The sequence below is a fragment of the Rhamphochromis longiceps genome, linkage group LG16 (genome assembly GCF_057381845.1).
Source record: "Rhamphochromis longiceps isolate RC_006_pf linkage group LG16, R_longiceps_female_GT1.1, whole genome shotgun sequence".
Taxonomy (NCBI): domain Eukaryota; kingdom Metazoa; phylum Chordata; class Actinopteri; order Cichliformes; family Cichlidae; genus Rhamphochromis; species Rhamphochromis longiceps.
Window position 1 is genome coordinate 29,765,667 of NC_140572.1, and position 25,039 is coordinate 29,790,705.

Sequence of the window (25,039 nt, forward strand, 5' to 3'; positions counted from 1 at the left end):
CAATGTAGAGGTCTGGGCATTCCTCGCTGCAATGTACAGCATACACCACATTGTTAAGTTTGTGTTTTGGAGTTTTGTCTTTCGGGTGAACCAGTTTTTGTCTGAGTGTGTTGCTGGGTCTGAAATGTACTGGGATGTCGTGCTTGGAGAAAACTCTTCTGAGTTTCTCTGATACCACATGATAGGGTGGGGCCAGGTTTCACAATGAGCTCACCTGAAACCCTGGCTGATATGACCCACACCTGTTTTCACACCTTGGCTTATGTGATTAGGTAGAGGATCATCAGGGGGTCCTTTGTCCCTCTTTGGGGGAATACTCCCACTGGGTTTAAATATGGGACTCTCCGCCATTTGACTGAAGAAGCGTCTCGGATGAGAGGTGAAACATCTTCAAGCAACTTAAGGAAGTCCAGACGCTTTTCTTTCCAAGCTCCTTAATTTTAAGCATTATACTTTTGATCTAACTATTACAGAAACATAAAAACATATTTTGAAATCACCAATACTGTTAATCTAGGGCAACTGTTGCATAAAGCTTAACAACAGTGGTTCTGTTTTTAAAAAGTCACACCTGACTTGACTAATTCAGTGAACGGACATACATTAATGAAAGTACAATAAACAAATGTGGAATTCACATATATATATAGAAATATTTATAGAAATAAATAAATAAACACAGTTTGTTAAATTATTACGTTATGTCTTAACAGTAGCTTAACCAATATTGCATGAATTACATCATTTTTAAATCCGGTAAATTCCCTCTGCTTCTGCACATCTCCGATAAATTGCAGCAGTAATTTTATGGCCAACCTTTGCAGACAGGTAAGAGAGCGCAGACTGTCATTAGCATCACAGCGCATTCTTTTGTCACACATTAGGTGATCAGTCAAACAGCTCACAGTTCACACTGAGCATAGACGGATATTAAGAAATATCAAACTTTCTTGAACGGACATTAACAAATAAATTCAATCGTAACTATAGCATCAAATCACATCCGTCACTTTACATCGTAAGGTAGAGAACCCACCATATTAGAGAAAGAATCCCACCAATCAGACAGCCCACTATGAGCAAACAATCAGCAACAGTGGGAAGGAAAAACTGCTGCAACCTCTGCTAGAACCAGGAAATCTGTCAATACTGGTTGGGGGTTAGGGCAACAGATGGAAGTCTCCAGAGCAGTGGTAGCGTGACTTTCTTTGTATATACCTGAACCTGATTTACCTTTTAATTTTCTTACTTTTCAAAATACATCGTAGGTAAAATACAATCCTTGAAATAGTAATAACACAGTATCCTCAGCAAAGATGAATTAAACAAGTTTTATTTTAATGGAAGTTTACTTCAAGTCTTCAGATTTTTACTGTCTTTTATTTGATTACTTTAAAGTATATGATTACATTAGAGTAATTAAATAAAGACAGTTTTGATGGAGCTCCTGACCCAGCCCAAGCTCTCTATGAAGACGAGGAAAAACTCCCCTGGGGGGGCCAGATTGACGGGAAGAAACCTCGGGAAAGCCCATTCAAAGAGAGATCCCCTTTCCTGGGATGGCTGGGGGGGTTACAGGAATTCCAAAACACTGAAATTTAAAGTGGGCCAATTAAAAAAATTATTTCCTGAAAAAAAGCAAGGTAATTCATACATCACACATAAATGATAACGTCTGAATTGTGTGTGTGTGTGATATGCTTATCTCAGCCACGTGTGATGCTGTAGCTCCTCCAGCGTCGGCCGCATCTCCGGGACTTTGGTTAAACACGCGTCCAAGAAATCCCGGCAGTCTGGAAAGAAAGGAAAGAGAAAAAACATGAAGATGATAGTTCCAGTGGTCCAAGCCATCAGTCAGTCTTGAAGTGTGACGTTTTCTTACTTTTGGACAGACGTCTTTTGAATTTCAGGCGCTTTTTGAGGAAGCTCGTGGTGTTAAAGTCTCCCGCATGAAGCGCTTCGTACAGAACCACTCCCATTTGCCATACCGTGGTGGGTCCACACCTGTAGCAACTGCGCCCGTACCACTCGGGAGGGGAGTAAATTTCTGTACCTAATAAACAGAGACAATTGCAATTTCTTCTAAAACAAAAGGCGAAAATTGTGACATCTGTGAAGAGCAAGAGCAGAATATGTTACCATAGAAGACGCGGTACTGCGACTGCTCCTTAACAAAGCAGCTCAGTCCAAAGTCGATGATACGAACACGCGGTACATCTGAGCCGGTCTCAATTAGAATGTTCTCACTCTTGATGTCCCGGTGAAAGATGTGTTTATCCTCCAGGTGCTTCGCAGCATCAACCAGCTGCTTCAGAATGACCTGGAAATAGAGCAGGGCGATATGACCAAAAATATTTATCACGATATACATTTGAAAAGTTGCGATAACGATATAACTGACGATATAATTGACACTAGACAAAATACTTTACAACTCCACAACTTTATTAGTGCAAAAAACCCCATCAATGTATTTTCACTTAAACAAGCAGCTGTTTTTTTTATGTCCATTAAAGTTATATAAAAATGTAACAGTGCAAATTCCTTGCTGACAGTTTAACCAAAAGGCATTTCCAGTGGAAATTGGCCGACATATCCTCAGCATAACCATGTATAATATCCACAAAACTTAAAAAGAGGTTATACACACACAATACGGTAATATAATGTTGAGGTGCAGTACGTATCACTCCGCAAGGCGCCTGCCTACGATAGCCGTAATGCTCCGACAATCCATCGAGCGGTGCGGCTTTGTAGCTTAGCAAAGTCGCCGTGTACATAAAATCGTTTTGAGGTCAGTAAACACAACCAGAATTCATACATAAGGCACACGGGATTATAAGGGGCACTGTCGAGTTTCAGAAAAATCAAAGGATTGATTTGAAGTGTGCCGTATTTTCCAAACAACACGGTAATAACGACGCCCCGCTAGCATTCGCTCCCAAAAATTGTGCTTTGTTGTGTATCTGACGGACGAAAGCTAAACCAGTTCCACACCACTAAAGTTGCAGCATTTTTACAAACCAGTTCTGGTTCATCCGTTTCATTCAACGATCCACTTTCGCTCTTCTCTTTCTGCGTCACCGCCCCATGTGCGTATGTAAACAAAGGCACTGCGCATGCGCGTTTTACCCATATTCTATCGCGATATTTCATTTTCCTATCGTTGCCCAAAATTACACCGGTATTACCGTGAATGGTATGATATAGCCCAGCCCTACCTGGAAACGATGAAAAAGACAATAATCAATCAATGGGTTAATGTTTCTCTAACACTCTGTGCTTTGATTGAATGATGTACAGTCTAAGACTCTTCTAAAGCAAGTCAACTTGCCTTGGCCTTGTCCTCTGGCAAAAATCCTCCATTTTCTTCTATATATTTATCCAGGTCCACAGCGGGGACAGGTCTCTCCATCACCAGGATCAGCTCTCTGCCAAAGTCAAACCACTCCAACAGAGACACTGGGGCTGATGTTTCCACTGATCCATCTGCTTCAGCTGCAAGCTTCAGCATGATGGCAACTTCCACTGACACATTCTTCCCGTTATCATCCTGAAATATTTCAACAAAGTGGATGATGAGGCACAGACGTTCCACAGGTGAACGCTGCATGCAATCCACTAATGTAAAAGCAATTCAAGTCTTGCATATTTACCTTCACTTTGCAGTACACGTTCCCCTTTGGGATGTGTTTGATGGCCACCTAAAAGACACAGGGCATTGATGAGCATTTCCTCAGTATGACATAATTAAAGGTGTAAAACAGCTTACGATATTATCCCTTATCTGCGTTACTGCCTGTCTTACTACCACCATCTGAACACTTACTGGTAAATGATCCTTTATGCGGTAGCCAGCAAACACTGCTCCGCATCCTCCTTCTCCAAGCCGGTGCTCCTCCATGTATCTCGCTTGGAAGTCACCTAAACAGACAAACACAAATTGGGTTTTACTACAGCTGTCACACAAATTACTCTCTGCTGTACCCTAAATGTTCATTTTGCTCTTCACCTGAATATAAAAGCCAAGCTGCTTGCTACTTACGTTTCTGTTCAGCCACTGACTTTTTGGCAACAGTTTTGGTTTTGTCCTGGTCCACTTTCTTTTTCTTAGGTGGGTCCCTGGTGTCTCCCGCAGCTTTCCTTTTGCCAGCCTTTTTGTTTTTACTGCAGCTCTCTGAAATCTCTATGCTGCAGTCTGCAGATGTGGAAAACACCAAAAGCACGTCAGCTTATTAGATAATAGACACAAATATCTCCCAAACACTAATATCTTCAAACTAGCAACCAGATGTACACTTAAAACCCCTGGAGAGTCTTGGGTCGATTTGTGGCTATTTTCAAATTTCGATTACATGCCATTTGCACAGTGTTGAATGGAATATAGCGAAAGTCTGCAAAAAAAAGTTCGGTCACATTTACTGTTAAAATTTCAGTATGACTTCCGGAAATTAGCTTCAGTGGCTAAGCTAGCGATAAACTTACACTATCGGTCCTAGTGGTCGATTTGTGCCCCATTGAAACCCATTATAAACGCTATTTTTCACGGCAAAAAAATTACGGTCAAATCGATCGTGATCGGTTATGTTTCCGTTTCCGCTTGCAGTACTGGCCTTAGAGTTGTAATTTTTTTATTTGTCCACCGGGTGGCGCCCTTGCTCCACATTTGATCCCTGCTGGAAAACAGCGGGCTGCTTGGATAGACCTGCGGGAAACGAAGCCTCATTTCCGGCGTGCAGCAGCGGCTTCGCCCGCTGATCGGGCGGGACCATTTTTCAGTCCCTAGGACCGTTAGAGGGTGCTTTTTTTTTTTTTAGTCAACAGGAAATGACGTATTTGTTGTCACGTGGTATCGGACGTGTGGGCTGGAAAAAGCAGTCCCCGGTGATCGTGCCCCGGTGATCGTCGCGACTTACCCCGGCAACATGCACTTATTTCGGCCTAGAGGAGGAGCATTTGCCGCCTGGAGACCATTTTCTGGTCCTGAAAAAAATAAATAAAAGGCGATCGAAATGACTGTTGGTGCCAATCTTTAGTCCATCTAAAGGCCTAATTATAATAACAATTGAATATTACCTCAAATGTTTTTTTTGGAAAATATTCAAGTTTTATGTTTTTTGGGGCAAAAAAGCAGTGCGCTCATGTGACGAAACCGGGATATAAAGGGTTAAAATCCGCGAAATGTAATTAAAACTTGACATGAATATTTCAAGGAGAAGTAGGTCTAAAAGATTGGCTAATTTAAAGTGGAATAAAATATTAATATATAAATTTTTTATAGCACTTTTTTGGGCGTGGTCGATTTGTGGCTCTAAGACCGATACACTGTAAACCCGAATGTTCAAAGTAATTAAATAGATTAAGTAGTGTATACTCAAAGTCTTTAAAAAGTTCTGTTAACTTAAATATGTCAAGTTCGTGTAACATGTTCTTCTTTTTGAGTAAATGAAACTAATAATATTTGATTGAATTGAACTATTTCTATATTAAGTAAGCATCACTTAAAATCATAACTTAAGCACAACGTAACACAGTTAAGTTAGGACATATAAGAATGGTAAAGTCCTGTTATTTTTGTTGTTTCAAGTATAGGATTTAATAATAAACTTAATTTATGTAGCACATGCTAAAATACAATAAAATCTCAAAGTGTTTCACCAAATAAGTGAAATCAAATTGTCTTAAATGCATTAGTGGAAGACAAAATGTATTTATTTTAATATTCATTATTTTATCAATGTATCCTACATATATATTTTTAATTTTTTCCGCAAGTGTTGAGCAGCTGCAGGAATCAATTTTTATTCCGAGTTAATCTCTGATTCACCCTCCGAAGCGGAAGGCGGCGCTAATGAGCATTAATACGAAACACAGAAGAAGTAAAGGTATATGGGCGGGAACAGCACCAAAGAGGCACGGACACGGACGACTGGAGAAAGTTGGACCTAACTGCAGCAACTAGCATCACTGGACTTACAGTAAGTTTTCAATGTTGATATTAGTTTATTGTTAAAATACGAATATTTAGTTGTATTTTGGGTGCGTGTCGAAAAGAATAGCAGAAATGTCGGGTCCGTGTTTTTTATGTGCTTTGCTGCTCTCCCCGAAGGAAACTTTGCGCTTGCAGAGCTAGCATTAAGTTGTTGTAATGAGGGTCGCAGGCTGTTTAAAAAGTTAGATACTACTTGTTCTAGAGGTGGCGCCCGGTCGCCTTGTATGAAACAAAGTGTTTTAATCTCTCTAAATTTTTAAACCCCCTCTCATGACTCAGAATAGTTGGGTCCAAACAAGCCCGTTGTCCCTGCAGTTACACAACGGAGATGCCTGTCTGCAGTGAGAGTGCTTTCAAGCAGTTTTCTTGTTAGAAACACTATATTTTAAACTATATGTGCAGGGTTAGGGTTGTGAAGGAGTGAAGGAGCTCTTGGACCTCTGGCCTGCTCTAAAAATGGAGTCTGAGGTAATATGGATCAGCTCTCTTTAAAATGAAAATTGTAATTCTTACTCATGTGGCAGCTTTTTGCTGCTTTATAAAGATGTGCGAGATTCTTCAAATTGAACTGTATTGTCCTTCTGCTGTAGTTGTATGCAGAGTTTCAGCGGATTACAAATCAGAACCTGCCCAATACATTCTACGCTGAACTTGACCGCCATCTTCCTCGACTGATGACCTTATTCAGACAGAAGGCATCAAAAACTGGGAAGACAGCTGATGCCCTGGCTGAAATTCTAAGAATTCACAATGAACAGGTAATAATAGATTGTTACACATTTCATAGGTTGAACCAGTGGAACATTGGACAGGTTCAATGATTTAAATGAGCTTTTTGAATTTTGCTATTACTCCACTTTGTGTTTGCTATTTGTCTGACTGTATTAAAGATGTGAACAGGTTATTTGTGGACATATGTTCTGATTTGACTGTTGTTGTTGTTGTTGTTCAGTAAACTCACCAGTATATACAATTCTGTTTTTAATCTGGAAATAGGAAATCCATGATATCCACACCAAGCGCACTACCGTTCTCCACGCCCTTCCTGTCTATCTGCGTGAGGATGTCTCTGGATTTTTCAGAACCTGCACTGTGAGTGTCCTTAAGTATCTAACAGATACTACTGTGTATATAAACAGTGCATCAAAGTACAAACATGTATTTTGATGCACTGTTTGGACTTACCTTTGTTTAGTCTACCCATACGGTTTCCATGTATGGTCTTTTCTGTCTCCTCACTACGAATGAACTGAATTGGTGTTTTGTTGAAAGTGATAAGATGTTTAGTAAAACCTTTTCCTGTGTATTTCCTTTAGCTTAGTTTCAGTCTATCTCACACCACTTGATTCTCTGGTGAATTAGCTGATTTATGTGTGCAGAACATGGATCTTCTGTTTTTCACCTCTTACAGTGAGACTCAGGTCTCCCTTGTAAAAGAGGTATTGGATCTCAATTGGAGTTGGTAAAATGAGAAATTATATGTCGTCTGTTGTATTTCTTGGGTTAGATTGTGATTAGTATCTCTTTTTCATTAATTCAGGACGAATCTGATGAGTTGGAGCTTGATGGTGTTGAAGTGGCCCTCTTCACTGTCATTAGTGACCATGACACGACAAGTCCAGTTCACTACCAACCTGTGAAAATCTCTGTCGTCATTGAAAGTGATGCCGTGTTCAGTCTCCCCAGATTTGGTGAAGCCTTCCTGGTAATGTTTGGACTGATCTATGCACCTCAGCTACCCCAAAGCCCTGACCAACACTTTAGAATTTACTCAAAAGATTTTACTTGGTCTAGAAAGTGGTAAACTGTCACCCAGGTTACAGACCCTCAAGAATGACTTGGTTATGTAGGAACTCATCTGAAAGAAGGATGCAGGGTGAAGCATTATAAAAGGCTAGTTCAAAGTTCTCTCCTTTTATCTAAATAATGCCTCAAAACGTTATTGCATTCAGCCAATAGGTCCAAACTATACAACGTGCCTTTGTTCTCATTAACATAATGCAAAGCAACACTAATGTTTTGTGTGTTTTAATGTTTTTCGTAATACTATTTCCAAAACATTGTGGGCTGCGCAAGATGACCTAAATTTCACTGTTTGATACTGGTTAATGTAAAACAAATAGCATTGTAATTCACTCAAATTGCTGCCCTGTTGCCTTATTCAGATATTCAGATATTATTCAGATATTAGCCAGAGAGCCAAAAGCCAGAGAGCCAGAGAGCCAAAAGCACATTTTGATATTATTTATTATTATTTGGCATTATTTTTCATTACTCTGACAGTTTTCCTGACTAAACAATTTTTGGTCTACTTATTTTAATTTATAAATGTTTTTGTTAATTATTTTTAATCAATTTATTTATTTTTTTAAAAAAATGTATTTAATTTCAACATAGTGCTAAAAGGGAGCAGGCAAGATACTGTTCAATGGCAGATGTTTATGACTTTTGCATATTAAGTTACCGATACTCAGTGTAATTGAGGCAATCAATTGCCTCAAAAATTTTATGTTTTGGGTCACATGTTTTTAAGTATCAAGTAGTCAACATATTTGACTAACGTGTACTTAAAATAATGACAACACAAACTAATAAACATTTGAGTTTTGTTAACATAAAAATGTTGTGGTTGTGTACTTATTTTTTATAAGTTCTGTGAACTTATTTCTTTGAATTTGTAAACTTGAAACTTTAAGTCATATTAACTGCAAATATTTGAGTTGACCGTTCTCAAAAGATACAAGTACCATGTAATCCAAACTTTTATGTTCTGGAAAAATTTGACTTTTGAGTTGATCAACTCAAAAAAATTGAGGCAATCGATTGCCTCAATTTTTTTGAGTTCTGGTAACTTATTCGGGTTTACAGTGTAGTGTATGCATTTTTCTAAGACCCTCCAGGGGTTTTAATCTACCCCTCGCTCAACTAATTAGCCTACCTTTACCAGTGTCCAACCAGGAAGATGCCTGCCCCTTGTCACCGCTCACATGGTCAAGAAGTTTACGCTTCTTTGCTGTGTTGGCTGTCCCCGCTTCATCTTGTTGGACCTTTCGCTTGACTCCCCTGACCACATGAGCATCTGAGCTGGTGGAAGGACCAGCCTGCTCAGTGACCCTCCTTCTTTTTATGGGGGTCGTTTTTTCAGGACTGGCCTTTCTTTTAGCCATCCTGCTCTTACAATCTATAAACAACAACAACACATTAGTGAAAAAGAGCGCTCGACATCAGGACTAGAAGGATTTTGATGTCACTGAATTTTAAATTAGTATTGCTTACAATATAATAACAAGTTTATCCTTTTGATAAAAAACACACCAACACGAGTCCATCTACTAAGTCTAGATACTGATGACACTTGTTGCTCTGTTTTCACTGCTCAGTCCAAGAATAAACTTGTCACATTATTTTACCAAAAGACAAAGTGCCCCAGTAACCTTTCTTTGATTAGACATGTTGCACTTAGGTTAGTTTCAATCAAAACCAGGATTTAAATCCTCTAAAAATGAATCGTTTTATACACAGAGCCTCAACATTGTTAGAAATGTAGATTCTGTTATTTGGGGGATTTTTTTTTTTACTTACTTTGATCTCCTGGATCTTTCTTATCTGCCTCAGTCGTAACTTTTCTTGTTTCCTTTTTCATCTGAATTTTTTGAGAACTTTTAAAATAGAAAATGTCACCTTAATGAGTGAATAGTCCTTCAAATGTCTGGATGCTTGACTTTTCTAACTAAGCTGTATAAGTCAGTTCTGTAAGTGAGCTTTAAAAGTAAACTCCGGAGACTATGGCAACACAACATTAGAACCTTGCCTTTTAGTGACATCACTAAAAGGCAGTGTCCCAAGTAGTTTAAAGAAAAACACTCTGGCAGACAAAGCCATATTTCATATAATTCAGTAATTTCACATTAAACTTTCTTTCATTATCCTTTCATTATTTGTTTAACCCTTTAAGACCTACCATAGAACCAAGTTCGCCAGAGCTTACTTTATATTTTTACATGCTGTAGTGCCATTTTTGGGAGCATTTCAAGTTGCTATACATCAATACAACTGTTATCAATCAATCAATCAATCAATCAATCTTTATTTATAAAGCACTTTTCATACAAAAAAAAAATGTAGCACAAAGTGCTTTACATAGTTAAAAGCAGCCCACCCCACCCTCCAACTCACTCCCCGCACTCTCATTAACATATATGATGTGAATACACACATATCTCCCCCCCCCCCCCCACACACACACACACACACATACACACACGCGCACACTTAAAGAGTAAAAATTGGGCTGGGCTCGCATGAGCCAAGTGAGGAAACATTATAACAGGGAGCCGTCTGCACCGGGAGCCGGTCACAGACCGCAGCCTCCTGTCATGGTCCTGGGTCGTGTGACCCAGTGTGTTATGCTTAACCTATTTTGATGTTTATTGTTTGCTTAGGTTCTTTAAGGTAGTCCAGTCCTTTTTGTAATTATGTTACCCTTGCATTACGTCTCCCTTGCCCTTCGTGTGGTTATGTCTGTGTGTCTTGTACTGTCAAGTTCATGCTGTCAGTTATGTCACCTCCCCCTGTACTACGTCTCCCCGGTTCATGTCTCATGTTTCCTGTTTTACTTTGAAGGCCTGCATTCACTGTCTGTGTATTCAGCTCACTCCTCCTGTCCTGTCGTTAAGTCCCATACGGTAAAAAAATATATTTTAAAATACATTTTGAAATATATTTCAAAATATACAAAAAATGGCCAAAAAATATATGTGCTAAAATACATTTTAAAATATATTTATATATTTAAAATGTATTTTAGCACATATATTTTTTGGCCATTTTTTGTATATTTTGAAATGTATTTCAAAATGTATTTTAAAATACATTTTGAAATATGTTTATGTATTTTGAAATGTTTTTTAGCACATATATTTTTTGGCCATTTTTTGTATATTTTGAAATATATTAATAAAATATATTTCAAAATACAATTTAAATTTATTTAAAATCATTCAAAAAAATATAAATTTAACCCTTCATATATTTCTAAGAAAACACATTCACATGTAACATCTGAAAGAAATCTTTATTTGATGTTTAAAACATACATATAGCATATCAATCAAGCAAGGAATATTCATTTTATAAGTTTATTCTCATTACATACTCAAACATTCTAAAAGAAACACACACACATATACATATATGTGTGTGTGTGTATATATATATATATATATATACACACACACACATATGTGTGTGTATGTGTATATGTGTGTGTGATTGTATGAACATAAGTCAGCATACTTAAAATGTAATTTCTTTTCCTTTTCCAGCAGTCTCAGTTCCCCCAGCTTTCACGGCAATCCTCAAAGCCCTTCTGGACATGCTGGGAAACCCCTTCCTTACCGCCACTGTAACAAACAAAAGTCACAGTTCTATTACTTTTATCAGAGTTAAAATAAAAATGTGATTTATGTTAGCTGGCTTCATTTAGCAAACAGATATTTCTGTTTATATAGATACAGATATTAATACAGATATATTTTACGCATAATTTTACCTCTTTTTTTTCCTAGATGGGAAGTCTATCCAGTTCACATTACAGTAATGCTAACACCCCTTTTGGTCGTCTCTCCTTACCTTCCAGCATTCATAAATCTGTTGACCTTCTTTGTCTGAGACCAACCACTACAATGCATCATCACCTATTTGTATTGGTAACTTACTTTACAACCTATTTTAATGGTTGCAAAGTAAGTTACTTGTGCTGTATGCAATTTTAGATACACAGAAAGTCTTCACTTACTATATATGGCTGTCATAGTGTCCTTATCAAGGGCAGTTCTTCACTCTGCGCCGATGTCCGTTTTGCTCTGTCCTCCTATAAAAAGCATGAACATTTGAGTGTTTGACTAGTTTTAGATTTCCAAAAATTTGATATTTGTACAACTAAACATTTGAACTACAATATATGCTATTGAGCGATACTTTTATGGGTAATTTTTGGTAAAGAAACTGGTGACAGAGTTGTAGGCTTTTTAAAGTACTATTAGCTAACCATTTGAACTGACTTTCAAAGCTGATTACCTTTTAAATTGCTGTGGATCAAAACCTCCAGTGGGAAGGCGGCCATTAGAAGAACACGCACCATTGAACCTGAAAATAACAAAAACAAACAAAAAACAGAACAATATATAAGAGTCCGGTAGGGTAATAAATCTCTTCTGAAGCAATATAGTTCATTTTGGGTGAAAAACAAAACATTCCTCTAAAATATATATACTGACATCAGCAATCAACATCATGATTGTAATTATTTCCTTTTTAGTACATCTACTGCTGTTTGCATGTGTCAAGCACTACGACTGTATCTATGCATATAAATTCACCATATATATCCAGCAAAAATGTTTTGTTATAGTCAAAAGGAAAACAAACAAAGGCATTCAATCAGAGGTGAGAAATTAATTGGGAATATGAATTATAGGTGAACTATTCTTTACCTACTAGCAATCAAGCTTCTTTAACCAAGAAGCTTGAAATATTTGAATGTAAAATAAAATAAATAAATAAATAATAATAAAAATAACATGATGTAATTAAAATGCACAACTTACATTAAGGAAATCTGCATTTGTATCCACAGGCTAAAAGTAAAACAGTAAATGTGTTAGTGATAGTACAGGTATTTGTAAAAAAAAAAAAAAAAAAAAAAAAAAAGAGGCAGTAACTGTGACGCTTCTAGTGGGATGCTAAATGCAGAGATTTATATTTACAGTATAATACTGCATGTACGGGTAACTGTGTTGTGAACTGTAACTGAATATTAGAGAATCTCAGAGAAATTAAATGTATTTATTTTTTGAATTTATCAATCATAAAACCGTCTGTTTTGAAGGCCTGTTACGATAGCGACTTTTTGTTGGTCGGTATATTGCCCCATAAACAATTGCGACAAGTTATGTCATTGTCATTTTAAGACCATTTTATGTCTTTGAATGTATAATCATAATATAACACCATAATAATGCAAGATCTACACACTTTCAATTGACAAACCAACATCTAATTCTTAAAGTATTTAGATCATTGAAATTAGGAATCAAAATATTAGATACCTTAAAAACTTGAATAAATAGTAAATTTTCTAACAAATAGAAAACAATGTTATTTAATGTTATTGTTTTGTTATCATTATATTTTATTTTTGTAAATATAATGGCGGATAAATTACATCATCAACAATTATTGAGGTCATGTACATGTATTGTGTGTTAAGTCGATATATCGATTATTGTGATAGGCCTACTGTTTTGGTATCATAACGAGCTTGTCAAACATGCATGACCACTAAACAATGTCTAAGCAGTAGTATTGGTCTGAATGACAACAAACATAACTAGTGTTTTGGAAAATCTGTTAGAAAACAGTTATTTCAATAATTATGATTAGCATGTGACACAGACACCGCATAAAAAACTACAACAACAAATACTTACTTTAGGAGGATGGGGGAGGGCAGCATGAGGTTGAGACTTTGACATCTGTAAAAAACAAATTCATGTATTACAAACAAGTCACTTAAAAATACATTAATGTGGCAGACTGTTCCCTGTTCAGATGCAGTGTATAAGTACAATCAGGGCTGTCACAACAATGGGGTGGGGCCAAGTGGCTGCAACCCTAGGTACAATGTGCAGGTATATATAATTACATATAATATATGTGAATAAAGCAAGAATCTGTTTAGGTTAGTCACTGTGCTGACTGATGCTTGCTAGGTTTATATGATTGCAAACTGCACAAAAACAACAACAGCAACAACATTAATGACAATGACAAACAAAATTACTTACATTTATGTAAATCTCACATTAGGAAGATCTGCATTCGATTTCATGGGCTGAAATAAATAGGCAGAAACATTACTGCTAAAAAAATAAAAAACAAAAACTCTAAAAAGCCTAAAAATGACTTAAAAAGCAAGGAAATGTGGAACATTGTAATTAGCGAACATTAATAAAGCATAACTGTTCTTTGTTTCTAACCTTGGTAAGTACTCTGTAGCCAGAAGGAGAGGTAGGATTTCTGTGAAAGCCAAATTAAATGTGAATAGGCTTTGATAGTTATTGAGAAGGCAGAATAATAAGAAAAGGCAAAAGTACGTCACAATATAATTAATTAAGTTACATATTTTGATTACCAAATTATGGAAGCGTGGAGCTGCCACCCAGGCAAAAGAAAAATAGAGCTGTATCACGTTATGACGTGAAATGTTTATTGTTCTAACATTATGCTTTTCATGTTTGTATAATATAATATCACGTTATTATAATATACATAATTGTCACGTTCGCACAATATTGTACGGACGTGATAATTATGTACATTTTTCGTACAATGTTGTTCAAACATGTTGTTCAAACATGATAGTATATTGTTAGAACGATAAACTTTTCACGTTATAACGTGATATACTTATATTTCTCTTTTGCCTGGGTGGCAGCTCTACGCTTCCGTTCCAAATACACGAGAATAAAGTAATATTATATGGGAAAAGGCACCTGCTAGCTTGATGATGGAGGCTTCTTAGACTGGCCACCCGCCTTGGCTTCTTGTCGCCACTCCACGAAATAAAGGTCCGTTTCCTCCATGCCGGCTAATTATTCATCCTCATTAAAATCTCGTATATGTTCAGTTGGCAGAATTGAGAATTTTACATCTTCCAACCACTTAATTAACGCGAACATAATCGGCTTGTTTCTTCCCGTCTCCTGTATCCGGCCGTTCCTCTCGCTGTCAGATTTCGCGCCTCAGAGACGTCGTTATTTTTCAAAAAAAAAAAAAAAGAAGAAAGAAAGAAAGAAAGAAAGAAACAGCAACAACTACTAAAGAGAGTTTTTGCACGTTCATTGCACATTTGTGGGAATGTTTAAATATTTAATTTTTATTAATTACTTTTCATTATATCTTTATTTTTTAAACCACCGTGGCAATGCGCATGCGCATACACTCCTGCACGCAAAGGGCTTTGGAGTTGACGTAATGTCGCAATGCATTGTGGGAGCGCAGCACCATCTTGGCAGGTCACGAATCAAAACAAGATTGCTACGAACCATTCTGAAACGTAGCTCAAAAGAAAATGACGGTATAGAGACAGATTCTGTCCAGATGCAAAGAGACGGTACTTGATTGTTGAAATGTGGACCCGTATGAAATATAGCCGTGGAGTAGAAACCCTGAAGACCAAACCGCTATTGACTTAGCATGATCTACTCTCATACCTTGTCTGTGGAGTCAGAGCATACACGGCGCACCAATTTCGCAATTATAAATCTCTGGAGGCGCACATCCAATTCACCAAGGACTGGGTACAAGATTTGGCTATTTTTAAGCCTCCACGTTGTGAGTACGCCGTCATTCAAGCAAAGGTAAGTCAGCTTGAGTACTGCGAGTAAAATGCGTTTGATTCCCCCCAGCATTCAAATTAGTGCTAGCAAAAATTCATTCGTGAGGGGGAAATTACAGTGAGAACATGTAGAGGCTCTGTTAGAGGGATAACATAGTGAGTTCAGTGCATTGATGTGACATTGTCCTGAAGGATTTAGTTATTCTTTATGGTTAAAGAAATTGCCCTAATTAATTCATATTTATTATAAATAATCCTAATTACACATCTTGCTTCCTTGTTTGTGTCCTGTGTCACTAAAAATACATTCTGTTTTAGTTTTATACATTGATTAATGACCTGCAGAATCTGCTTGTCATATTAGGTGTCCATAGTTGTCACTTAAAGTCGAACTTTATGTTTTCTCCCTCTTGAAAGTGATTACATCCTTGCATTACATACTTTAGGTTCATTTTTTGCTGATAGGTTTCTAAAAAGAAACATGCAGATTTAGAATATAACATGCAGCGTTCTATAGATGGATACATAAAAACACTTTATTTGTTACATTTATGATAAATGGATTTGAAAGTAAATAAAACACATTTGTGTCGGACTTGGCTTATTAAAGTTCTTGTCTTTAAATGAACTTTGTCTGTGTGTGTTTTAGGTCCTGCACTCTTAAAGACTGAATTGCAGCATTGCAGCCACAGGTCATTGTGAGCATCACAGGGAAGGTTGAAGCCGCCCACTGCAGCTGTATGGCTAGAGTCGTGGAGACTTGCAGCCATGTCACTGCTCTTCTGTTTAATGTAGAAGCAACAGTGAGGATCTGTGGCACAAGGACTGTTACAGATGAACCTGCATACTGGGTTTTGCTGGGTAATATGACCAAGATACAGCCAGAGGTTGGCCATAAGATAGACTTCTCCTCTTCAGCTGCCCAAAAAAAAGGTTCTTGATCAAAACATAAACAGACCATTCGTTGTGACAGGTAAAAGAAGCCATCCTCAAAAAAGAAAAGTTCCACCTGCTACTGTGGAGGAGTTGGATCAACTGATGGGACAATATTTTTCCAAGCATAGTTCTGTTCTGAATAACCCATAATGTTTTAATTTAGGGGCCATGTAAATACTTTGCATTTACTGAATATGTACTTACTAAATACCACTGTTCAAAAGTTGAATAAAAAAACAAAGAAATGTTTGCCTATTTTTAATTAAAAGCACTTTGTCGAACATCACATCAGTTACAATGTAGAAAAAATGTTATGTATAGTTTACAAATGACAAAATGTTCACATAAAATCATGACAGCATTTGTATAATATCACCCACTACTAGCATTCTGTAATTTACTGTCACCTTTGAAAACTTATCACTACATAAACAGCACAAGACTTAAAAGTATTTAACAAGAGCATTTTTCCCTGGTTTTACTACCACACTGGGGCACATGTTCACCAAAACGCAGCAAACCTTTGCCATCTTATCCAGGAAGGTCACCTTTTTACCCTCACATGGAAGAAGTAATCTGATTGGCATGGTGGTATGTAGCATGTAGTTTGAAGCAGGGATTTCGTAGTGCCCCATGTGTAGTGTTGGAACCCAGTCAGGATTTGTTTCATTCATTTCATAGGCTGGTTTGTTGCAATAATGCCAAATAATTAGCAACTCTATAAATAGAAGGTAGTTCTGCATGTTTGTTCTAAGTTTGTGCTATTGAAAATAAAATTAACAGGCTATAAATAATAATATGAACTTATTTAGAACTTACCTGAATGAAAATACTGGAGCACACCAACAGATATCTGTGGCTGGTAGAGAACTGAATATCAGCTCGTCTCGCAGCTGCTATCCAGGCTAGACGCCTTCTTTTGGTAACATCCAACACATAAGCTCCCTCATGATGCTTCCAGGTGAGGAAACAATGAAAAGAGAGCCTGTTTTCAAGCTTATTCCTTTGTCGGTAGTGCAATCTAACATTACAACCGACCACACAGCAAGCATTTGTTTGGCCTGCTAATATGGCGCCTTGACCAAAAATCCTGGCTACGCCCCATCCCGTAAGATCACGCTCCAGAGCCCTATTAACGTACGGATCTAGAAAGAAGACGCTGCATTTTTAACTCTGAGGGAGATGGAGAATGAGCCTATTTCCAAAACAGTGGAGTGTGTTCCTTTAAGTACTAAATTGTATATATTGTCAAAAACTAAAGTGTACATAGCAGTTGTTGTATCTTGTTTACTGTATCACTGACAGATAATTTCAAAGTCAATGAACGCTACATTATAGTGAGATATTGTGTAATGTGAAATACTGTAAGCAAATGAATAAACAACCTAATTCGTGATAGACCTTTGACTCTGTTTTGTTTGAATCCAACTGTTTTTTGCAGATGTGCATAAAACATGTTACTTTTAGTATTGTTATCATTATCATCATTATTGCACTAAATATATTTTAAATAAAGGATACTTTGATATACATTCTACTGTAAGGTTGGAAATGTATTTTCTTCACCCTAAAATATGTTTTGAAATGTATTTTGGTTTGAAAGAAATATATTTTCAATTTCAAAAATATATTTTTTTGGAGCATCACAAATACAAAATATATTTACCATATATTTGAAATATATTTTGGCCAGGAAAAATGTATTTTTTTACCGTATGGGGTTCATGTGTGTCAGCTGCGTTCCCATGTGTGGCCACTTCCCCTGATCATCCCTCATGTGTATTTAGTCTCTGTGTTTCTTACAGTCTGTGTCGCGTCGTCTGTGTTCCCACCCTCCGTGTTTCCATGCCTGGTCTGTTGTCTTCCAAGCCATTGCCATTTGTTTGGAAGTTGTGTTTTGATCGTGTCCTGTGGATTTTTGAAATTTGGCCATCAATTTCTGGAGCAAAGACTACTCACATTGTTGGAACTTTTGGTACAACCCTGTCTGGATTACGACTTTGATACAGGATATTGGACTGGACTAACGGAGTTAACGAGGTAATTGCAGGCTAGCCAACGCGTTACCAGGCTAACAGCTGACTGAGGAATCAGCTGACTGAACCTGCTACCAGGGTAACCAGATAAAATGGGGCCGAAGAGGACACCGACAGCTGAGGAAGTCGAGGACATTAAAAAGTCCCTTGACTTCATAATGGAGGAAATTTCTACTATCAGGTTGCAGCAGAAAAATATCATTGAAATTGTGGAGGAGGTAAAGCTCCTCCGCATCCAAAATGCCGAAAAAGATAAAGATTGCATACCTGGAAAGTAAGGTCGCTGACCTGGAACAATACTCCAGGATAAACGACGTCATCATCACTGGGCTCCATATTAAACCCCGGTCATACGCTCAGGCGGTGACCGCTGACAGCAACGAGGAACCTGGAGAGCTTGACATTAGCTCCACGGAACAACAGGTGGCTGCTTTCCTGCGGTCCAAAGGGATTGCCCTGGACTGTAACTCTGTCGAAGCATGCCACCCTCTTCCCAGGAGGAACGGCAACATACCGGCTATTATATTAAGGTTTGTAAATCGAAAGCACAAGATTACGCTGCTGAAACAAGGAAGAAAATTAAAAGGATCTAATGTCTTTATCAATGAACATCTAACCAAACACAACGCTGAAATAGCCAAAAAAGCGCGACACCTTAAGAAGCTGGGAAAAATCCAAGGCACTTGGACGACGAACTGCAAAATATTCATTAAACTAAACGGATCACCAGAGGAAGCCAAAGTTCTGACCATTAAAAATATGGCGGATCTCGAAAAATATCAGTGAGCAACACGATCTGGACGGCAAACAAGGTAACAGACAACCACACACTCACTTATGACACACACTGGAAGGAAGAACTCAGATACATCTGGAAGAATCAGCTGCATCAGTCAGACAGTTGCAGAATATGATCAATTGGAACTGAAAACATTTAACTATATGGATCACAATACACACGACTTGGAATATGAAATAGATCCAGACAACTTTTTCTCATCTAACAATTGCTGCTACTATACAAATAAAGACTACAATCAGAGGATTAAAACTGAGAATAAATTATCAATTATCCACTTTAACTGTAGAAGTCTCTATGCTAATTTTAGTCATATCAAAGAATATCTTAACCAGTTTTCACATCCATTTAGTGTCATTGCCTTATCAGAAACTTGGATCAATATGGAAAAAGGAACAGACTTTGAACTGGAGGGTTATGAATTCACATTTATAACTAGGTGAAACAAAGGAGGAGGAGGAGTGGCCTTGTATGTGGACAAATCCTTGAAATTTAATGTGGTGGAAAAGATGACGATGGTGATTGATAATGTACTAGAATGTATTACAGTTGAAATTTGTAAAGAAAAAAGTAAAAATGTAATCATTAGCTGTATATACAGAGCTCCAGGTAGTAGTATTGAGACATTCAAAGACTGGATAGAAGAAACATTTATTGAAATAGCTCGCAAAAAAGTTTTCATTTGTGGAGACTTCAATATTGATTTGCTAAACCCAAATAAACATAAAACCACTGAGGAATTTATAAACACAATGCACTGTATGAATCTATTCCCTAAAATTACTAGACCTACCAGGATTACATCACATTGTGCAACTCTCATAGACAACATTTTTGCAAATGACATTGAAAATAAGACTGTAAGTGGACTCCTGATTAACGACATAAGTGACCATCTTCCAATTTTTACAATCTATGATAGGAATTACAAGATCAATAAAATGGACAGTAAAAAAGAGTACAGACGAGTAAGAACAGAAGAAAGAATGAATGCATTTAAAAAAGATTTATTGAAGGAAAACTGGGGTGAAGTATATCAGGAACAGGACGTTAATAGTGCTTATAATAAATTCCTTAGAATATTTACATTGCTGTACAATACCAACTGTCCAATAAAGCAATATAGTAGGAAACAGAAATATATGGACTGTCCATGGATAACAAAAGGTCTGCAAAATGCATGTATAAAGAAAAATGCTCTATACAGAGAGTTCTTAAGAACGAGAACTAAAGATGCTGAAATCAGATACAAAAGATATAAAAATAGGTTAACTAATATACTTAGATTTAGTAAAAAGGAATACTATAAGAAGCAATTAGATATAAATAGAAATAATAATAAAAGATTATGGGAAATCCTGAACAGTGTTATAAAATGTGGGACTGGACAAAAGAACTATCCCAAGTATTTCATTTGTAATGACCATGAAGAATACAATATGGATGTTGTGGCAAATAGTCTCAATGAATTCTTTGTAACTGCTGGACCAAATTTAGCAAGAACAATCACTCATCCTGGGAAAGCACAGGAAAAACCCGATACACTGATTGACAGAAATCCATATTCTATGTTTCTCACAGCCGTTGATGAAAATGAAGTTCTTGAAATTGTCAAATGTAAAAATCACAAATCTTTGGATTGTAATGATATTGATGTGATAGTGGTTAAAAGAGTCATTGAGGCTATTATAAAACCATTTACTTACATCTGTAATTTATCATTTCAAACTGGTCGATTTCCAGACAGAATGAAAATAGCAAAAGTTATACCTCTATACAAATCTGGAAACAAACACCGTTTCACAAACTACAGGCCTGTCTCTTTACTACCTCAATTCTCAAAAGTTCTTGAAAAACTGTTTAAAAACAGACTGGAAAAATTTATAGATAAACATAAACTACTCACTGAGAGTCAGTACGGATTCAGATCAAGCAGATCAACATCATCGGCACTATTAGATTCAATAGAATACATCACAAATTCCATAGACAAAAAGCAATATGTGGCTGGGTTATTCATAGACTTGACAAAGGCATTTGACTCTATAGATCATGATATATTAATAAGAAAACTGGAACGTTATGGTGTCAGAGGGGTAGTTTTAGATTGGGTCCGGAGTTATTTAAGTGACAGAAAGCAGTTTGTGAAAATAAATGGTGGTTGCTCCTTATGTATGGACATTGCTTGTGGTGTACCCCAAGGGTCAGTTTTGGGTCCAAAATTCTTCAACTTGTACATTAACGACATCTGTAAAGTGTCCAAAGTATTAAAAATGGTTCTCTTTGCTGACGATACAAACATTTTTTGCTCTGGTGATGATCTGCAGAATTTATTGGAGGATATGACTAATGAAATAAGTAAAGTGAAGTTCTGGCTTGATAAAAACAAATTATCATTAGATTTATTCAAATTTAATGATAAACTTATGTTATTTGGAAATAGTAGTTTAAATACAAATGCAAAGATTCAAATAAATGGTGTTGATATTGAAAGAGTCAGTGAAAATAAATTTCTGGGGGTAATAATAGATGAAAAACTTAACTGGAGAGCTCACGTAAGATATATTCATTCCAAAGTATCACGAAGCATTGCAGTACTAAACAAGGCAAAACAGGTATTCGACAGAACATCACTTCATATTCTCTACTGTTCACTGGTTTCACCATACTTAAGCTATTGTGCAGAGGTCTGGGGCAATAACTATAAAACCACATTACATTCACTTTTTACTCTTCAAAAGAAAGCAATTCGAATCATCCACAATGCAGGTTATAGGGAACATACAAACTCACTATTTTTGCAGTCTGAAATATTGAAAATTGACGATATAGTGAAATTCCAAACAGCACAAATTCTATTCAAAGCAAAAAATAAAGAACTGCCAGGTAATATTCAGAGTGTGTGGTTTTTTTTTTTGTTTTTTTTTGTTTTGTTTTTTTTTTTTGAAAGAAGGAAGTTATAATTTAAGGGGTTTTTGTAACTTCAAAACAATGAAGGTACGTACTACAAGAAAAGGCTTTTGTGTTTCTGTTCAAGGAGTGAAACTATGGAACAAACTGAATATGGAATTAAAGCAATGTCCAAACATAAAACTGTTCAAAAAGAGTTATAAAAATATGATCTTCTCGATCTATAAAGAAAAGGAAAATATTTAAATTAAGTGAATGTCTCTATTTAAAAACAAACAAACAAAAAATTCATGATGTGATATTATAGTATATCAGAAATCTGTTCACTATTTTTATTACAAATTATATCAGTAAGGAAGCTGACTAAATATTCACTGATAATTTATGGGACAGGGGTGGGATTAAATAAGTGTATACTTCTTCCCACTCCCTTTCAACATGTAAATTAATCAGAATGTTTTTTTGTATGTAATTTGTATAGTATATATTTTTTTCTCTCATTTCTTTTCTAAATGTACTTGTATATTGTTCACATGTTGAAATAAATTACCTATCAATCAATCAATAGCCTCACCATAGTTTGTTCCCAGTTTAGGTTTTTGTTTAGCCACGCCATCCCTGCTGTATTTGCACACCTTGTTTTCAGCCATATTAAAGGCTCGCCTTCTGTTAAAGCTCACTCCCGTCTGTTCACTTGTGTACGCACCTGGGTCCATTACACGCATTCTCCACTCGGTCCGTCACAGCGGACTGTGACACCTCCAGGCTGGGCACACAGCAGGAGGGAGGCCAAGGAGCCCCCCAGCCAGGCTGAGAGGACCCCCAGAGACCCAGCAGCCACAGTCGATCACAGCCCCGGTGCAGAGAGCGCCCTCTGAGGAAACACTGGAGATATGACACAATAGGATATATACAGGGTAAAATGATAAAATAAGAACAGGATACAATATAAATATAAATAGAGTAAGAAGGTTAAAAAAATGAATAAGAATAAAATCAATAAATATTAGGTAAAGTCTAAATTAATAATAGAATAACAGGATAGAATAAATAAACGCTAAGTAAAAGCTAAATTAAAAAGGTGGGTCTTGAGCCTGTTCTTAAAAACATGTACGTTCTCTGCGGCCCTGAGCTCCTCCGGCAGGCTGTTCCACAGACGAGGACCATACCACTGAAAAGCTGCCTCTCCGTGAGTATGTGTCCTGACTTTAGGGACTATCAAAAGGCCAGCACCAGAGGACCTCAGGGTCCGCGAGGGTTCGTATGGTAAAAGCAGATCTGAGAGATAAGAAGGCCCAAGACCATTAAGACATTTAAAAACCAATAAAAGAACTTTAAAATCGATCCTGAAACACACGGGGAGCCAATGCAGCGATTCTAAAACCGGTGTAATGTGGGCCCGCCCTCTGGTCTTCGTCAGCACACGAGCTGCCGAGTTTTGCAAAAGTTGTAAAGTTGAAATATTCTTCTTAGGAAGACCAGAGAGCAGGGCATTACAGTAATCAATGCGACTGGTAATAAAAGCATGCATCAGCATCTCCGTGTTGGCCCGAGAGAGAATAGGGCGGACTCTGGCTATATTTTTTTTTTTTTTTTTTTTTTTTTTTTTTTAGATGATAAAATCCAATTTTGGTTACATGTTTAACATGTGGGATAAAACCAAGCTCAGTCAAAAATAACACCCAGGTTTTTCACTTGTAGCGAAGGACATAGTGAAAATGCCTGTAATTTAGACAAGAGTTTCTCTCTCTGAGCCTCGGGACCGACGATTAAAACTTCAGTTTTGTCCTGGTTAAGCTGTAAAAAGTTTTCTGCCATCCAAGATCGTATATCTAAGATACAGTTAAAAAGGGCATCCATTGGTCTGGTGTCATCAGGAGACACGGAGATGTACAGCTGCGTGTCATCAGCGTAACTGTGGAAGTTCACTCCATGCCTCCTGATGACACTGCCGAGAGGGAGCATATACAAATTAAAAAGTACAGGGCCTAAAACCGACCCTCGAGGCACACCACATGTCATTCTATGGATCTTAGAGGAGCATGTAGCCATACTCACCATAAAAGTTCTGTTAGAGAGATAGGAAGTGAACCAGTTATGTACAGCACCAGAGAGGCCCACCATGTGTTTCAGTCTGTTTAAAAGAATAGCGTGGTCTACTGTATCAAAGGCTGCGCTTAGATCCAGTAGCACCAGGACTGAGAGCTTTTGGGAGTCCCAGTTACATCTAAGATCATTTAAAACCTTTAGGAAAGCCATCTCTGTGCTGTGGTTCACCCTAAATCCAGACTGGAATATCTCCAGGATCTGTCTATCATTGAGAAAATCAGTAATCTGAGTAAAAACAAGTTTTTCTAAGATTTTACTTAAAAATGGTAAGTTGGATACAGGTCTGTAGTTATTAAAATCATTACAATCCAAATTTCTCTTCTTCAGAAGGGGCCTCACCACCGCCGTTTTAAAGGCAGCAGGGAAGACACCCAACTGAAGAGAGCAATTCATCATGTATAAAAGCTCAGCCTCAAAAAATCCATAAAGTGTTTTAAAGAGTGAAGAAGGGATTGGATCTAAAAGACATGTGGTGGGTCTCACTGTGGAGAAAACTTTCTGAAGGTTCTCAGCATTAACCAGGACAAAGCTGTCCAGTGTCTCCTCAGGTACAATCGAGCCATCAGATGTGTTTACAAACATATCGCGATTAGATAAAATATCAGATCTGATGGCGCTGATTTTTTTCCCCTGAAGTGGTCTGCAAACTGCTCACAGAGTGAGTCTGTGGGGGTTCTTTAGGAGCTGTTAAAATCAGGGTTAAATAAATGATCTATGGTGGAAAAGAGGACCTTGGGATTATTTTTGTTATTACTGATTATTTTGGCGAAGTATGAATTTCTTGAGTTCCTTAATGTATTATTGTACATTTTAAGTTGCTCGCAAAATATTTGATGGTTGATAGTATTTTTATTTTT

General features: G+C 37.1%; 1 protein-coding gene and 2 long non-coding RNA genes across 4 annotated transcripts; 1 reads left to right on the top strand and 2 right to left on the bottom strand.

The window, feature by feature from the left end:
- Positions 1-1,694: 1,694 nt before the first annotated feature.
- LOC146651395 (serine/threonine-protein kinase pim-1-like) lies at positions 1,695-4,772 on the bottom strand. Its single transcript, XM_085384520.1, has 8 exons — positions 4,706-4,772; positions 4,046-4,231; positions 3,830-3,924; positions 3,657-3,704; positions 3,335-3,553; positions 2,140-2,320; positions 1,883-2,053; positions 1,695-1,793 (listed from the first exon to the last, which is right to left on the bottom strand). Exons 1-8 carry the CDS (start codon positions 4,770-4,772, stop codon positions 1,702-1,704), a joined length of 1,059 nt encoding a protein of 352 aa, XP_085240646.1. The 3' UTR covers positions 1,695-1,701.
- Positions 4,773-11,370: 6,598 nt separating this feature from the next.
- Positions 11,371-14,719, bottom strand: LOC146651396 (uncharacterized). 2 transcript variants are annotated; one of them, XR_014907935.1, is made up of 8 exons: positions 14,548-14,719; positions 14,032-14,071; positions 13,840-13,886; positions 13,483-13,527; positions 12,601-12,630; positions 12,071-12,139; positions 11,790-11,864; positions 11,371-11,394 (listed from the first exon to the last, which is right to left on the bottom strand). It is a non-coding gene; the product is annotated as an uncharacterized LOC146651396 (long non-coding RNA). The 2 variants fall into 2 exon arrangements; XR_014907934.1 differs by lacking the exon at positions 11,371-11,394 and having other exon boundaries at positions 11,524-11,864.
- Positions 14,720-14,938: 219 nt separating this feature from the next.
- Positions 14,939-16,573, top strand: LOC146651397 (uncharacterized). The gene is made up of 2 exons (XR_014907933.1): positions 14,939-15,414; positions 16,042-16,573. It is a non-coding gene; the product is annotated as an uncharacterized LOC146651397 (long non-coding RNA).
- The last annotated feature ends 8,466 nt before the right edge of the window (positions 16,574-25,039 follow it).